The sequence below is a fragment of the Petaurus breviceps genome, unplaced genomic scaffold, assembly GCF_028583685.1.
Source record: "Petaurus breviceps papuanus isolate PSGF00001 unplaced genomic scaffold, PetGlider_PUasm1.0 90760, whole genome shotgun sequence".
Lineage (NCBI taxonomy): Eukaryota > Metazoa > Chordata > Mammalia > Diprotodontia > Petauridae > Petaurus > Petaurus breviceps.
Genome location: NW_027187338.1, coordinates 5,389,385 through 5,406,436, shown reverse-complemented (window position 1 = coordinate 5,406,436; position 17,052 = coordinate 5,389,385). Strand labels below are relative to the sequence as shown.

General features: G+C 45.5%; 1 protein-coding gene across 1 annotated transcript in view; it reads left to right on the top strand.

The window, feature by feature from the left end:
• The first annotated feature begins 391 nt into the window (after positions 1-391).
• The window catches only part of EPHA10 (EPH receptor A10), a 46,696-nt gene continuing 30,035 nt past the window's right edge, over positions 392-17,052 (top strand). The window contains exons 1-5 of the mRNA XM_069067970.1: positions 392-627; positions 2,423-2,487; positions 5,221-5,929; positions 15,750-15,905; positions 16,636-17,022. Coding sequence (XP_068924071.1) covers positions 522-627; positions 2,423-2,487; positions 5,221-5,929; positions 15,750-15,905; positions 16,636-17,022 — 1,423 coding nt within the window. The 5' untranslated portion in view covers positions 392-521. The remainder of the gene's footprint in view (positions 628-2,422; positions 2,488-5,220; positions 5,930-15,749; positions 15,906-16,635; positions 17,023-17,052) is intronic.

Genomic DNA, 17,052 nt, shown 5'->3' with positions numbered 1-17,052 from the left:
ACTCTGGGCTAGGAGGGTGGGTCTGGCCCTCTCTCTGTAGCTATCCCATCTTTCCTTCTTCAGCCCACGGGCCCAGGTGCCCCACCCTGCGCGTTCAGGGGATTTCGGGTCCCTAAGAGGCGATTCTCCCACGCGTGAACACGTGCGGATCTTTGGTTCGTAGGACCACGCCCCCTGCGCCTACTGCTCCACAGGGATTGGTGGGCAACCCTTCCCCCCTCCCGCGGCTCTAGCCCCGCCTCATTCCTCCAGAGCTCCGCCTCCAAGAGAAGAAGCCCTGCCTTCCTTGGGTGTAGATTGGCTGAGTCCCACCGACTGCGTTTGCTGTTTGGCCCCGGCAGGTGACGGTCTCAGATGCGTCCCCGCCCCCTGCCTGGGCCGGGGTCCGGAGCGCCGCTCCGTGGGGCGGGGGCCAGGACTGGGGCTAGGGCTACGGCCGGGGCTGGGCCAGGGGCTGGAGCCAGGGCCAGGGCTGGAGCTGGGGTCCGGGCGGCCGCATTGACATCTCTGTCAGCTGGACCATGGAGATTGGCGCTTGCCCGAGCCCCCAGCGCCTGCTTATCTGCCTGCAGCCGCTCTTCCTCTCGCTGCTTCTGGGGCCCAGCCAGCCTGGCACCGCCGAGGAGGGTGAGTCCAGAACCTGGAGTCAGGGGGCTGGAGAGCTTCAGGGGCCAGGGGTCGGGGTTGAGGAGCAAGGACCCGGAGGGCTGGAGGATCTGGAACCTGGGGAGCCAGAGAGTCCAGAGAGGATAGGGAGATCGGGGGGTGTGCGTAGACAGGGCCAAAGACTAGGAAGGTAGAGAGACTGAAGGGAGGGGGGAGTCCAGGAAACCAAAAAGGTATGGAGCCACAGGATGATAGGACTGGGGCGAGGGGGAAGGGAGAGGGAGTATTGGGAGGCGGGGCATTTTGTGGCACTTGGAGGAAAGATGTTCCGAGACACTGGGGGAGGAGTGTCTGGCAGACTAGAAAGGGGGCTTCCGAGACTTGGGGAGATGTCCAAGAACTACAGAGGGGGAGGAATATTGGGGATCCTGGAGGCTGAAGAGAACTTCCAAAAGACTGGAGAGGTGTCTGAGAGAAGGGGATATTGCGGGATGTCTAAAAGAGACCTTTCCGAGGGAGATAGCGGACGAGGAAGAGATAAACATGGTGGGTAGATCTCAAAGGGGATAAGGGAAGACGTGGGAAATGAGGAAGACCCGAAAGCGGGTGAGGTGGACCAAAAGGCCAGAAAACCAAGACAGACAAACAAGAGCCCGAGTCGCTGTCCATGGTGCTGCCAGCTTCAGCCGCGTCTCTGGTCAGAATAGGGCGGACCCAGGGGCTGTACTCCTCCCTCTGTTGGCTGTAGCTGGGCCGAGACATACGTCTGGAAGCAAAGACTGTTGTGGGGGCCGCTCCCCACCCCTGGCTCCAGTTGGTTACCCTAGGGCAGCTCTCTGGCATAGTAACTCTGGCTCTGGGCGACTTCCGAGATGCTGCCTTATTAGCAGAGGAATTAATTAGTGTCCCCATACCTTCCCCAGGGAAAAGCCATCAGGTGTTTAGGAGGGCTACCCCTCTGGAGTTCAAAGCCATTTCCCTTCCTTCTCTAGGCTTACGTGAAGGACGTGAGAAAAAATATCTAGAGAAAATGTAAAGAGGGCTTAATCCTTCCCCTATCTGAGGATTTAGATGTGGAGTGTATAAGGAGATAGTCTGAGTTTGGAGTGGCAGAGAGATACCTTGGAAATTCATTTGAAGGTCTACTTTGATTCCCCAAAATGGATTCAAATCCCAGTTATCTTACTACCTATGTTTCCTTCCTTATTCAAGTCACTCTCTCCACTTCACCAGTACTTCATATGTAAAGAGATAGAATTGCACTCAGTGAAGTCCTAATACACTTCCAATATTAAATATCATGATCCAATCTTCCCCTACCACCACTGGAATGCCAGGTGAGGAGGGGAGAAATGGCATAGGTTGAGAATATTTTTGGGGAGGGGACTGGAAGCTTTGTTGGCCTGGACATTCCCCTCCATACAGAGGGAATGGGCATCTCTATCTCTGTAGACATCTTTTCTACCATGCTAGTCAAGCATAAAGGCAGGGACTAGGCCTGTGGAATTCTGCTATAATCAGTTCCTATAATATTCCTCTGGCTTACAAAGATCATACAATCTGAGGAGTCAGAGTTATCCCAAGGGACTTCTAAGGGCTTTTGATTCTCTTTTTAGATGAATCAACTTGAAGTATCTACACAGAGACTCAAATTGTTCACTCCTCACTCCAGTCATAGGCCTTCCTCAGGGATATAGGGGTATAGAAGGAGCCCTTTCATTGTCCACCCTGGTTTATCCTTCTGCACCCTTTAATCTTATTTAGGACATCTCCACCCCTTCCCACTGCACTAACCTGTCTCACTCCCTCTTTCTAGTTGTCCTTCTGGATTCCAAGGAATCCCAAGCTGAACTAGGCTGGACTGCACTGCCCAGTAATGGGGTGAGTCTTTTCTTCTCTTTCCTGCTCCTTGAGTGGTAAGGGTGGAAATGGGAGTGGTGAGTCCTTCCATCTCCACAGAGGCAGAGGCCAGAGTCCTCTTTTGTGATAGTTCCTTAGGCAGCTCAGGGCTGCAGCCCTTCTCTCTCTAGGTTATGTTTACACATGACCAATTGGGAGTCTCGATGCCTCTGGCCAATTAGCCAGTGCAAGGAGCCAGCTGCTCTTCTCTGGGAGGAGCTGACAATAAATGCCTTGCCTTCTTCCCTTTTCCACCCCTTTGAAGAACATAGTCCATCCAGGATGTCTGTTGTAGGTCCAAGAATTCTTGACACCAAGATTCTGGGATCATGAGTTCTGAGCTTCCAGGGCCCAGTTGGTGTGAGATCTGTACTGCAATGCAGCTGCTGTCACTGCAGCTCAGGTGCAGAGTTTAGCCACCAAGAAGCTGGTCTCAGCCACCTGCTCTACAGATATCTGATTATCTGTCAGTGTACTGATTGGGGAGGGGAAGACGATCATAGGTTACCAAGGGGATGTGGTTAGATTAAGGGACTCAACAGGAGAGTCATTGACATTTGGTTTCTGTAGACAACTGTTGGGAGGTGCAGTCTGGAGACAAATAAGGCAGTTCCATTTTACCTCAGTTTCCCCATTTATGAAATGATTAGCCATAGCAAATGTTTACTACCATGCTATCCCACCCCACTGCCTAACATATTTCATCAGGATAAATCATCTTCTGCTGTATACTTATAGCATGTGGATTTATTTAATATTAAGCTGAATGAAAAAATCATTATATAAGCAAATCCAAAGTGAAAGTCCTTACAGTGTGTATCAAAGACAAAGAGATATGACTACTGGATAATTCCTTTTACTGTTCCTTTCAACAACAGAAATTTACAATCCCAGTTTGGTTAGACTGTATAGGCTGTTATCACCACTGGGAATCATGATGTAGTGGAAGAGGGTACCAGATCTGGAATCAGAGGATCTGGATTGGAATCTAGGTTCTGATACTATCGGGGTGACTTTGGACAAGTCACTTCTCCCTCTCCAGTCCTTGCTTTCCTCATGTATAAAATGAAGGAGTTAACTGCATAATGGCTAAGGTCCCTGCCAGATCTAACATGCTCTGACCCTATAAAATGTGGTTTCTCTACAGCATTGTTACTGGGCAGTGCCTTGCATAAACAGATCCTCAGTAAATATCTGTTGATTGAGTCACTGTCCTTCCCACTGCCCAGCCTCAGTCAGTTAACAAAGATGTATAGAGGATTTGTTGTATTTAAGGCACTGTCCAACACTGATACCTCTGGTAAGGGATGAAGAGTTTCCAGGTTCACAGACCCACCAAGTGTCAGAGGAAGGCTTCTATCTCATCACTCTATCTACTATAGCACAATGGCTCACATCCCTATAGTGTTTAAAGTTGTGCAGTACCCATCCATTTTCCTATCTGATGCTCATAACAGTCCTATGAAAGAAACAAGGGTGAGCTTAGATTCAGGGAACAATGGATTCAAATCCTGCCTCTGAAACTTATTGTGTCTGAGACTCTGGACAAGTCACTTAATAATAATAGCTTACATTAACATATTGCTTTTAAGATTTTCCAAGCATTTTACATGCATTTTCTCTTTTTATCTCTCATAGCAACACTGAAATAAAAGCTATTATCACCTCCATTTTACAGATGAGGAAACTGAATTCAAGAGAAGTGACTTACTCTACATCACTAAGCTAGTGTCTAAGGAAAGATCTGAACCTAAGTTTTTCTAACTTCAAAGCTAGTAGTCTATCCACTAACTTCTATGAATGTCAGATAATTCCTTAGTATATATCTAATGTCATAGATAGGTTTTGTGGAGGGAGTATACACACCATGTGCTGAAGATATCACAGATAACACATATTTCTATGGAAAGACTTGGAACAAGGTCTTTTCATGGAGCAGCCTTGGTCTGAGCTCATGGACACTATGGCACCTTTTAAGAGAAAGACCTGAAGGCACTGGGACATTTGGTCATCCAGAGACTGGGGATTTAGATCAAACTAGTGTAATTTAATCCCTTAATTTTACAGATGGTGAAACTGAGGACAAGAGAGGGAAAGTTTGTTAGAGGTTCACAGGGTTCAGAATTTGAAGGAACCTGTAAGGTTGGCCAGTTGAAGACCCTCATTTTATACAACAGAAACAGAGGGAAATGAATTTGCTCAAGGCTGAACTGTATGTGAAAGGCAGAGTCAAGGCTCGATTTATAAAATCAGAATGGAAGGAACCTTAGAGATAATCTAGTGTTCTCTTCAAGAAGACCCAGTTCAGATCCTAGTAACTGTATGACCTTGGACAAGTCATTTAACCTCAGTCTCGGTTTCTTCTAATGTAATATGAGAATAATAATAGCACCTACCTCCCAAGATTGCTGAAATACAATTTATAAAGCACCTAGCACAGTGCTAGGCACTTGGCAAGGACTCTGTGAATGCTACCTATTGCTGTTATCATTTTAGACATTAAGAAACTGAGGCTCCCGGAAGTTAAGTGAGTTATCCAAGATCACACAGCTAGGAAGTGGGAAGTCAGAATCTGAACCCAGATTTTTCAACTCTAAAGCCAGGGCACAACTACTACTAAAGTCTGCGGCACTACATACCACTCTGTGCAAAACAGGCGCCTTCTTCTCTTGCTGGATTCTGATCTGCCCCTTTCCCCCCTGCCCCTTTCTGCAGTGGGAGGAAATCAGTGGAGTGGATGAGAACGACCGACCAATCCGAACCTACCAAGTGTGCAACGTGCTGGAACCCAACCAGAACAACTGGCTGCAGACGGGTTGGATTGGGCGGCGCGGTGGGCAGCGGATTTTCATCGAGCTCAAGTTCACACTTCGGGACTGTAGCAGTATCCCAGGGGTGGCAGGATCTTGCAAGGAAACCTTTAACCTCTACTATACCGAAGCAGAGGCTGGGGCAGGAGTAGAGGGGGAGGGAAAGGGCGGGGCTGGTCTAGGTGGAAGCCTGAGCGAGAGCCGCCAGCGCAAGGTGGCTACCATCGCAGCGGATGAGAGCTTCACTCAGGGTGATCTGGGCGAGCGGAAGATGAAGCTGAACGTGGAGGTGAGGGAAATCGGGCCACTGAGCAGGGACGGCTTCCACCTGGCCTTCCAAGATGTGGGCGCCTGTGTGGCACTGGTCTCCGTGCGAGTCTATTACAAGCAGTGCCTGGCCACGGTGCAGAACCTGGCAGCCTTCCCAGACACTGTGGCAGAGGCTGCCTTCTCGTCGCTGGTGGAGGTCACTGGCACGTGTGTGGCCCATTCGGAGGGGGAGCCTGGCCGCCCTCCCCCTCGAATGCACTGCAGTGCCGATGGGGAGTGGCTCGTGCCGGTAGGCAGGTGTAGCTGCAGCGCTGGCTTCCAGGAACGGGAGGAGTCCTGTGAAGGTAAGTGCACGTTCTACTGCGCTTTGACTATGCAAAGTACTTGGGAGACACGACCTTATTAAAGTCCCAACACCACCCAGTGGCAATAGGAAACTTAGTATTTTTGTTTGACAGATGAAGAAGCCGAAGTTCAGAGGGGAAGTGACTTGCCCACTGTCCAGGATTCAAACGAAGCAGGGCATTGCTCTGTCTCTGATAGCAGTAATAATAACATCTTACATTTACATAGCATTGTTCAAAGCACAACAGCCCGGTGAAGTAGAGAAGTCCCCATTTTACAGATTAGAAGGGTGAGAAGTTAAATGACTTGTCCAAGGTCACAAAACTGCCATTTGAACTCAAGTCCCCTGAGAATGTATCTAGTGTTCTTACACTCATTGACTCAGATGGATAAGGAAGGGTTTTAATGGGGTGGAAGAGAAGATTTACATTAGATGGGAATTTTGGAAATCTGAATGTGAAATTTTTGTGAGGGTACAGTCAGAGGAGGATGGTCATGAGGTCTGATTTCCCAGGGTGGGATTCCCCTTCAGAGTGTGGTGCAGACCCATTCCCATTTCCATGAGAGTAGGGATCCTGGCAGACTGTCTAGGGGCTTAGATCACTATTGATCCCTCCTTCTCCCCCAACCACTGCAGGAAAAGAGCAAATAGTGAAGATCCCCCATTGCCTTACCAAGGTCCAGGATAGTGTCCCATTAACCTTGAGGAAAGCCCAACCTGCATATGGGTCCATGGTAAGACAAGGAGAAGCTCCTTTATGGTGAGCACAAGGACAGGCAGATTTTGAGGGTATCATATCTTAGGCACTGCTTTGATCATGTCACTCTGTTCAGTAGCCTTCATTGGCCTCCTATAATCCACTTAGTCTGGCATTCAAGGTTCCTCCACCATTTGATGTCACCCAACCCTTCCATGTTTATCTTCCACTATCCTCCAGCATATAAACTACACTCCAGCCAGACTAAATTACTGCACATATCTCATACTTTCCCACCTCTGTATCTTTGCTCACAGCATTCTCTAAGTTTTCTCCCATCTTCTTCCCTCCCCCAACATTATTTCAACCTACTGCCATCCTATTTCAAAGCCCAACTCAAATACAACTTCATCTCAGAAGCCTTCCCTGATTTCTTCAGTCAACAATTACCTTCCTTTTCAGTCATCATAGAGCACTTTGTATCTCTTTGGGTATGTTTTGATTTTGATAGCTATCTGAGTACACATTATGTCCCCCTGATAGACTGTGAGCTCTATGGGGGCAATAATTATATTTTTATTCATCTTTGTATCCCTTTCTCCATGTCCAATACAGTGCATTGGATATAATAGTTGATCAATAAATTTTTGTTGAGTTGAATTGAGATCCCTCTCTCTAGCTACCTCTAACCTCCAGAGTCCCCATCCCAAGATCGGCTCCTCAGCTCCCTGTCTTGTCACCCACAGCTGTATCTACCCTTCCACACTGCCAGTGGTTTCCTCTGCATTCCTGATCCTGTCCTAAGTCTGGAGGGACCTTAGGCCTTGTTTTATGCAAGGTTGGGTGGGTTGTGGATTCAGCCTGTAGTTCTGTGGGCTTGAAGGAACTTCAGGCTACAAGGAAAGGGACCAACCCAGGGAAGGAGGGACAAGTTGAGGGAGTGTTGGAGAAGGAGAGACAGAGATTCAAGTGTTTCTGGTCCCTTTGGTCTGTGATAGGGCCTAGAAAAAACTATGAAGATTTAGTAGTCTCAGAAAAACTGAGCTTCCATTCTTTCATATATCAACAAATGATCAGTTATTGATTTAGAGATCAAATGTACTTTAAAGATAATTTTCTCCAATACTCCTTATTTCAAAGATGGAAGGGAAGAGACTTGGTCAAGGTCACACAGCTCTGTCAGTTTCTGTTGAGCTAGAAAGGTCCCATCAATAGACTGTGTCTGCTGTCCAAGAACCAGTCTATCTCAGTGTGGAGGGACTTCCTTCTCCAGGCAGATAGGATTGGCCACCATTTTCCCCTCCCCCCATATGTGTGTGTGTGTATGTATGTATGTATATGTGTGTGCTTATGCATGTAGCTATGAGCTTATATTATGGAGGGCCTTCTCGTTAGTACTCTTGGATCTCAACAGATAGTGAAAGAGACCTCCACATCAGCTTTTCTGTCTGCCACATCTTATTTCTGATTTGGACTCTGGCTAGGAGTCTGGTTCTAATTCTCTCCAGCCACAGCCCCTGGTTCTAGCCCCAGTCTCTAATTTCTAATGTCATGGTTTTTAAATAATGAACATTATTGAAGGGAAAATATTTGATGTCATTTATAAACGTAATTAAATTCCTTCCCCACTCTCCAGGAGGAATCGGGCCATTAGCTATCCTCTCTGGAGGGCCCAGACTGTCTGCTCAAAGAGAGAAAATGGGGTACTTCCCCTCCTACCACCAACCCACAAATGAGGGAAGACTTAAGAGAGTGATAACTCCAGGGGTCAACCTTGGAAAGGGAAGGCAGTTCTCAGACCTTCCCTGATGCTGCCAGGCCCTGAATCCACTCAGACTCCCTACACCTCATAAGAGAGCCCATGACCCATGTGGCAAAGAAATGTCTGGCCCAATTGTGTCATCAAAGGCTGAAGAAAATAAAAAACTAGCCTCTTATGAGGCTCTAAGATAGGGAGAAGGGATGGGGTAAGGTGGAGAAAATGAAGGGTGTTTGCTTCTAAGCCTCCTAACCTGGAGTTGAACAGTGGTCAGTGATGGTTGGTGGTGGAGTAGTGATGGATAGCAATGATTACTGATGCTGGCAGTAATGGTGGGCAATGGACAGTGATGAAGAACAATGGGCAATGATACAGAATGATGATGGGTGATGATAATGATGGTGAATAATGGTCATCAGTAATGGTGATATGGGTAATGATGGCTAGCAATGACCACCAATGATAAGAAATTGTTAATTGGTGATGGCAGAAGTGGCCCATAACAGTGGGTGATGTTCAATGGTGGTAAACAGTGGCTACAAGTGCAAAGATGGCGGGCAATGGTGGTTTACCTTTCTTTTTATCTTTATCTCTCAGCAAAGTCCTTAGCACATAGTAGAGTGCTTAATATATGTTTGCTAATAGCCAACTAGAATGTATTCAGTGCGTTCAGATTTGCAAAGGGCTTAACAATTTTCATCTCATTTGATCTTCATAACAACCCTCAGAAGTAGATGCTGTTATTATCCCAAATTTTGCCCATAAGGAAACTGAAATAGAGGTTGAGTGACTTACCTAGGGTCACACAACTAGTAAGTGTCAAATTTGAATTCAAGCCCTCTTGACTCCAGGTCCAGTGTTTTATCCAATGTGCCAGCAAGCTGTTGACTGTAGATTGACAGACTGATAGTAATAGAAGGTGATTGTCATGAATGGTTAGTGAAGATAGGCAGTGACAGTGGCAGATAGGATAATGACAGGCAGTAATAGTAGATAATGATTATTGATAGAACCACTCTAATTCCTACAGTCTCTGTAGTCTTTGGTTTTTCATGGTCTGTTCCCAGATTCTGGACCAACTTCCCTGCGTACAAGAAAGAAGGCAGATAAATCTTGATGGGCACAAGAGTGAGTCTTGGACTGGCAGGGATTGTGGGTATTCTTGCAGCTTTAGAATCTTGAGAGCAAGGATTGTCTTATGTTTGATACTGTATCCCCAAGTGTCTCTAGTACAGTGATCTACACATAGTAAGTGGTTGTTAAATTGAATTGCTAAATTCACACTCAGAGCTTGGATTATCATAAAACTGGAAGAGATCTCAGAGTTCATCTAAGTCAGGAGTTCTCAAAATGTGATCCATGGACCACTAAGGGTCCCTGAAATTCTTTCAGGGGATCTAGGAAGTCAACATTTTTCCCCATAATAACACTAAGATGTTATTTACTTATTAAAATACTCCTCCCTTTTTCAACTACAAACAGACATAAGAAATTGGAGTTTTTTCATATACTTCAACCAAAACAACACATCATAAGAGATTGAATGCAAAAGCAGACTCTAGCTGCCTTCTATTAAGTCAGACATTAAAGAAATCTGCAAAAACATGCAAAACAATGTTTTCACTGTTGTTTGTTTTGGATTAAGTATATTTTTCATAAAAATATCTTGTTCATGTTAACATGTAATGACTTATTATTTTATTTTAAATGAATTAATAAATATTTTGAAATTTTATGTTTTAATTTCTAATACAATAGCAATAGTTACAACTCATATAAATAAAAGTTCTTTCACATCCTCAATAATTTTAAGAGTATAAAGGGGTCCTGAGGCCAATAAATTTGAAAACTGATAATCTAGGCTAACCCCTCACCAAATGCAGGAATTCTTTTTATTACAGGAGATTTTGTGCTATAGACCTCTTCAGTCTCAGGATAATGTTCTTAAAAAATGCAAAGAATTACAAAGGAAATAAATTGTGTTGAAATTCATTCACCAAAATATGAAAAAAAAAGGTCTGAGTTCATGGATCTCTGGTTAAGAACTCCTGCAAGTATATCCCTGACATATAGCTATTCCAACTTTGTTTGGATACATACAATGACAGGAAGATCACTGCCCATTTTGGTACCCTTTCTACTTTTGGATGACTCCAATTCAGGTCAACAAATCAAGAAGCATTTATTTAGCACCTGTTATGTGTTGACCACTGTTCTAAGCAGTATTGAGACAAAGAAAGGCAAAACAAACAAAAAACAAAAACAAGACTCAAGTAACCTGCTCTCAGGGAGCTCACAGTCTAACAAGGGACTGTGCAATGTGCAAGCAACTAGATATAATTAAGACGTTATATACATATATTTGTGTATATGTACACATACATAATACATACATACACATACACACACATATATATATACATATATGATAAAATGTAGATAATCTCAGAAAAAAGACACTAACATTAAGGGAGATGAAGAAAAGCTTCTTTCGGCAGGTAGGATTTTAGCTGAAGGCTGAAAGAAGTCATGGAAGCCAGGAGCTGGAGGTGAGGGAGGTGAGGGCTAGGGGACAGCCAGTGAAAATGCTAAGTCAGGAGATGTAGTGTCTTGTTCAAGAAACAGCAAGGAGTCCAGTGTCAGTAGACCTTAGAGTATGAGGGATAGAGAAAAGTAGAGTTTAAGAAGACGGGAAAGGTAGAAAGGGACTAGGTTTTAAGGGGCCTTAAAATCCCAGAAGAGGATTTGATATTTGATCCAGGGAAGTCAGAGGGAGCCACTGAAATATATTTAATCAGAGTTACGTGGTTAGACCTGTGCTTTAGGAAGACCAGTTTGATAGCTGAGATGGACTGGAGTGGAGAGAGATTCCAGGCAGGGAGACCAATCAGAAACCCACTGCTTGATTTCTGGGAAGTTTTTTTTAATATTGAACTGAAACTGACCTCCCTGTATCTTTCATGCCTTGGCTGAAGTAGATTAATATAAGGGCAAAATGAACCCCAAATGTCTACTGTATATGCCAAGTTGCACTGTAATTAAGATCTCCTTGTTATTGAGAGGGGATAGGGGAAGCCTTATGACTTCTCTACTCATTCAGAGGGCCCCAACTTGTCTTCAGTCATCTCAATCCATTGGTATTCTAGAATTTCTATCCTCTAGCACCACACATAAAAAGGACTTGAACCCTGGATCCTCAGCTTTAAGATCTAATCTCTCCAGTCCCTTCCTGGCAGGCCATGACAACTCCAGAGCTTTGAAAATACTGCCATAGGTTATGTTGGCCCATGACTATAGAATTCAGACTCCCTTTCCCTCCCTTGGCCCCACCTCTGCTGGGTTACCAAGGAGTCATGGCCAGTGTCCTCATGTTGTGATTTTCAGCATGAGTGACATTAGGACATTTTCTTGGGGTTATGGCCTTTATCTTGATCTTTCCATTTCCCTGCTAGTTCCTCTCAATGTCTGGTTTCATTTGCTGTTTGAAAGAGCCTTGAGTCCTTTCTTTATGCTTTTGTCTGAAGTTGTATGTAGGAAACTGAAGAGGGCCCCCTGAGTCTCTAAATGCCCCCATCTAGGGACAGGGAGTAAACAGAAGACAGAACTGGAAGATGTCCCCTGGTCTAAGACTTCTGTAGTATCTTTGTTCTCTACCTTCAGATCCAAACTTTGGGACATGAGGCCTGAAAATTAGGGGCTTATGGAAGGCACTTTAATGAAATAAGAATCCTCGTTTAGCAGCACTTTAAGCTTTACAAATTTCATTCCTCCTAAAAATCCTAAGAAGCAAGTAGTGCTCATTTTATTTATTATTCTCTTTTTCTTGCTAAGGAAAGTGACTCAGAAAACTTAAATTACTTTCCCAGGATCACCGAAACAACAAATATTGGAGTCTAAGTCTTTTATCTCTAAGTCATACAAGGACAGAGATGATACCTCCTTCCCAGAGCATATACATTTGCCTTCAGGAAAACAAGCCTTGTCCCATGATCAAATGTCCCTCTCATTTCCCTCTTTTTAGTCCTAGGAGCAATCTGTAATCATGAAGACTTATACTTGTGGAGTTTCTCATTGCTAAATGGGAAGCAACTCTGTAGGACTTATCTACTAAGTCATAGATGGGTTTGGTATTTATAAAGCTTCTCATTGACAGATGAAGGAGAGAATTGTACCTATTAAGCCCCTTGTTGCTACACGAAAGGTAACTTCCTAGAATTTATCCACTGTTTGGGATCTGTGGGTAGATTTCAGGAAGTTTATGAACCTGTATGGAAAAAAAAAACCTCACATCTTTATTTCCATTAGCTTTTGGTTTATTTTGTAATCTTACATATTTTATGCAATAAAGACATTATTCAGAAAAGGGGGTTATAGGCTCCACTAGATAGCGACAAAAGTCCATGACACAAAAAAGGCTTAAGAATCCATGTACTAAGTTATAGATCAGTGAGGTGAAGGGATTTGTACCTAGAAAGCCTCTCACTGCTAAATGAGAGTGGGAGTTATGCTTGTAAAGCCTCTCATTGCTATTGTCAAAATATTTTGGAGACACCCATTTTCCCAGAGCTAAGGCCCAGCAAGCAGGCTGTGTCCTAAACTTGGCATAGCAATCATCCTTTGTGATCAGGATGATATCACCCTCTGGCAAAGTGTATTGCTTGGATCAGCACCAGATATTCACTGAGGGATTTAGCTGCTCCTATTTCCCAGGACCATCCATCAAATATTCATAATCCCCTTTCCATGTTACTGACAGGTACTCCTGTTCCCCTCACAGAACTCTGGTTCTGTGTGTCCTACAGGGTGAGCATGACCCACAGGGCTGTGGGAAAGTAACTCATGCCTAAAAATGATTATGTCATGGTCCGGCCTTGGGATTTGGGACTTCCTTATGCATACGTCATTTTCCTCACTCTGAAATTAATTAAACTTCTATTTTGTATCCTGACTCTCTCATCTCTGACCTGCTCTGTTTGCTTGGCTCCTACCACTCACAGGTTGGAGGCCAGTTCTGGTCCAGTTGACACTGTATGAGAGGCAGCTCTCTAGGCCTTATCTATTGGTCCCAATCTCTTAATTCATTGAGTTAGATTAAAGATATTTATTATGAATAGCTAAAGCATATGTCCCTGTCCTCATAAAACTCATAAACAATTTTGAGGGATGAGGAAAAAAAAGCAGAAAATGATGATAAGCAATATTACACTATTAGTTTATTAAAAAGTTGTAACTGTGCCATAGTAGCACAAGTTTGGACTTATCTGGGTATGAAGGACAGGCAGTGAAAGTGTTCAGAGTCAGGAGATGGAATGTTTTGTTCAAAGAACAGCAAGAAGACTAAGGTCACTTGGATTGCAGACTACACGAAGGGAAGTAAGGTATAAGAAAACTGGTAAGGTAGGAAGGGATTAAGTTATGAAGGGCACTGAAAGTCTAACAGAAGATTTTATATTTCATCCTGGAGGTAATAAAGAATAATAAACATAACTGGAGTTCTTGAATGAGGGAGGAGTGATATAGTCAGACTTTGCACTTTAGAAAGATCAATTTGACAGCTGAGTATAAAATACATTAGAGGGGGAAGAAACCTGAGGCAGGAAGACTGACCAGTAGGTTACTGAAATAGTACAGGCATGCAGTGAGGGGAATCTGCACCAGTGTGGTTGCTGTGTCAGAGAAGAAAAGGAGAGATATTATATATCTAAACATGTGTATGCATATATATAATATAATTACTGTATTATATTATTATATATAATGTATATACAATATAGTATAACACACGCACACATATATTACATATTATGTAATAAGTTACATTACATTATGTATGTGTGTGTGTATATATATATATGTGTATGTATATATATATATATATATATATATATATATATAGGTATGTTTGTATGTATGTATAACAAAGGGAGAAATGGCAGGATTTGACCACTTATTGGATGGGGGGTTGTGATGAGAGAGTGAAGAGTAGAGGGTACCAAGGTTGAAAGCTTGGGTGATGGGGAGAATAATGGTACCCTCAACAGTAATAGGGAAGTTAGGATGACTGGAAGGGTTTTTGGTTTTTTTTTGGGGGGGGGGGGAGAATAATGAGTTAAATTTTGGACATACTGAGTTTAAGACATCTACAGGAAATCCAGTTAGAAATGTCTAAAAGGCAGCTAGAGATGCAACACTGGATGACAGGAGAGAGGTTAAGGTTATAGCAGTAGATCTGAGAGCTATTTACATAGAGATGATGATTAAAATCATGGCATCTGATGAGATCACCAAGTGAAATAGTATGGAGGAAGCAGAGAAAAGGACCCAGGAAAGAGATCTGGGGGAGTGGGTTTTCTCATTCTCAGTCCTAGATTTTGCCCACTAAGGACACAAGAATTGGTAGCCCATGCTCAATCTTGAAAGCAGAAACTAAGGACCCCTTTGGTAGATGTGACGTCACACAAGTCATCCTGTTCAGTCCTCTGCCTGTAGGGCAGGATGATCCCATCCCCCACACAGGTCAGCTAACCAGTCAGCCAAAGACTTCTGCTACTTAGTAAGAGGTGCCAAGGAAAGAAAATCCTTAGCTGACAGGAAAAAGTTCCTATGATCTGATATCTCGATCTTTCATTGCAGCAACAGCTTTTTTTGCTTTGCCAGCCCTCTCCACATTAGACTAGTGACACCAGCTCACATTTCTATGACACTAAGCTCTTCACACATATCACCTCATTTGATACTGTTAATAACTTCATGAGTCAGCCAGTAAAAGTATAATACCCCCATTTTACAGATGAGGAAGCTGAGGATCATAGAGGGAGAGTTACTTGCCTAGGACGAGCACTTAACAAGTGGCAGAACTGAAACCTCAACTCATTCTTCCAGAATTCTTTCTACTGTAATGGAGATGTGTAGGGAAGAACCTTTTGGGGGGAGCGTTTGGGGAGCATGGGAAGATCAGCAGTGGCTCTTAAAGGAAGACATCTCTGAAATGCTCCTGGCTCCCTAGGAATCCTGACAATGTTTCCTATTTATGACATATAACAACCAGGTCATGGCGGGGAGAAGAGGACCATCTAAACAGGGAGGCTTATAGTGGAGGTCTGAATGTTGTCTGCCACAGCCACCCCCAACCCAGAGCCCTGCCAGAGCCAGGCAAACAAGCTTGTTTTAGGGCCCATTTGGGTGGTGGTGGAGACGTAGAGAAGGAAAGGGATTGGGTCTGCCCTCGAATTTTCCATCTCGAGGGAGAGCCTTCCTAACTCTCACCTGTCCCAGATTTGTGCCCACCCTGTCTCCACCGCTCCCAAACTGGGTCCTCCTTTCCTAGCACCTCCTGCCCCTGACTGTCACCTCTCTTCACAGCCTGCCCCCCTGGATTTTACAAGGTGTCCCCGCGGAGGCCACTCTGCTCCCCGTGCCCCGAGCATAGCAGCGCTCTGGCCAACGCCTCCACGCTCTGTGTCTGCCAGGACAGCTACTCCCGCTCCCCAGCGGACCCACCCTCAGCCTCCTGCACCCGTGAGTCACCCGGGGCGGGGGTGGGCCCAGCGATGCCCTCAGACTTGGTCAGGCAGAGCCAAACTCCAGTCCCTAGCTTTCGCGACGCATCTTCGAGCCCTGGCAGAGCCCCCCCCCCCCTTTTCCCCCGCCCCCAATCGCAGCCCCACCCCATCCTCCACCCTATCCCAGTCTCTACCTGCTAATCCCACGCCCTGTGCCTCTTCACAGGCCCTGTCCCATTTTCCGTGGCTTCTTCTCAGTTCGTCTTCCATAGTCTTTCTAATGTATAAGCAGACAAGATATAAGGAAGTAAATTAAATATTTAACCCATATTCCCTGTAAATGTTAGCAGGAAAACCAAGATTCGCGCTCCCTCCCCCCCCCCATAGGCCGGAGTAGCACTTCCTTTTCTATCAGCGTCACCTTGGTCAAGTCACTTCCATTTCTCAGTTTCCCTCCTCTGTAAAATGAGTTGGGTCCTTTGAGCTCTATGGCCTCTCCAAATCTAAACCTCTTCTCCTAGGATTCCCTCACCAGTTACAGACCATGTGGCTTCCCCACTGTCAATCCCAGACCGCATGAACTCTCCTCCATCAGGGGCCTATTCGAGACTACAGACTTAATCCTTTCCCCAAACGCTGATCCTCGCAGTCCCTCCCCTTCCTGCTCCATCCCAGGATCACATTCTGCGCTGCCCAGGCCAGGTCGGCCAACCAGACGCGGTCTCACTGTCCGCTCCCCACTCCAGGTCCTCCGTCTGCCCCCAGGGATTTGGTCTACAGGCTGAGCCGCTCCACCTTGTTGCTGCGCTGGAGTCCCCCGGAGGACTCTGGCGGCCGTTCCGACATCACTTACACTGTCCTGTGCCAGCGCTGCGGCGAGGATGACCCGGGCGTGGGGCAGGGGCAAGGGTTTGGCCAGGGACCCGGGGGCTCCGGGAACACCTGTGAGTCCTGCGGGCCCAGTGTGAGTTTCGTGCCGCGCCAGACCGGACTGCGAGAGAGGACAGTCACCTTGCTCAACCTGCTCCCGCACTCCCACTACACCATCCGGGTGGCAGCGCTCAACGGCGTCTCCGGCCTGGGCGCTGTGGGGACCACTTATGCCCAGGTCATCGTGTCCACGGGTCTGGCGGGTAAGGCCCTAGGCTTGCCCCATCTGTTCT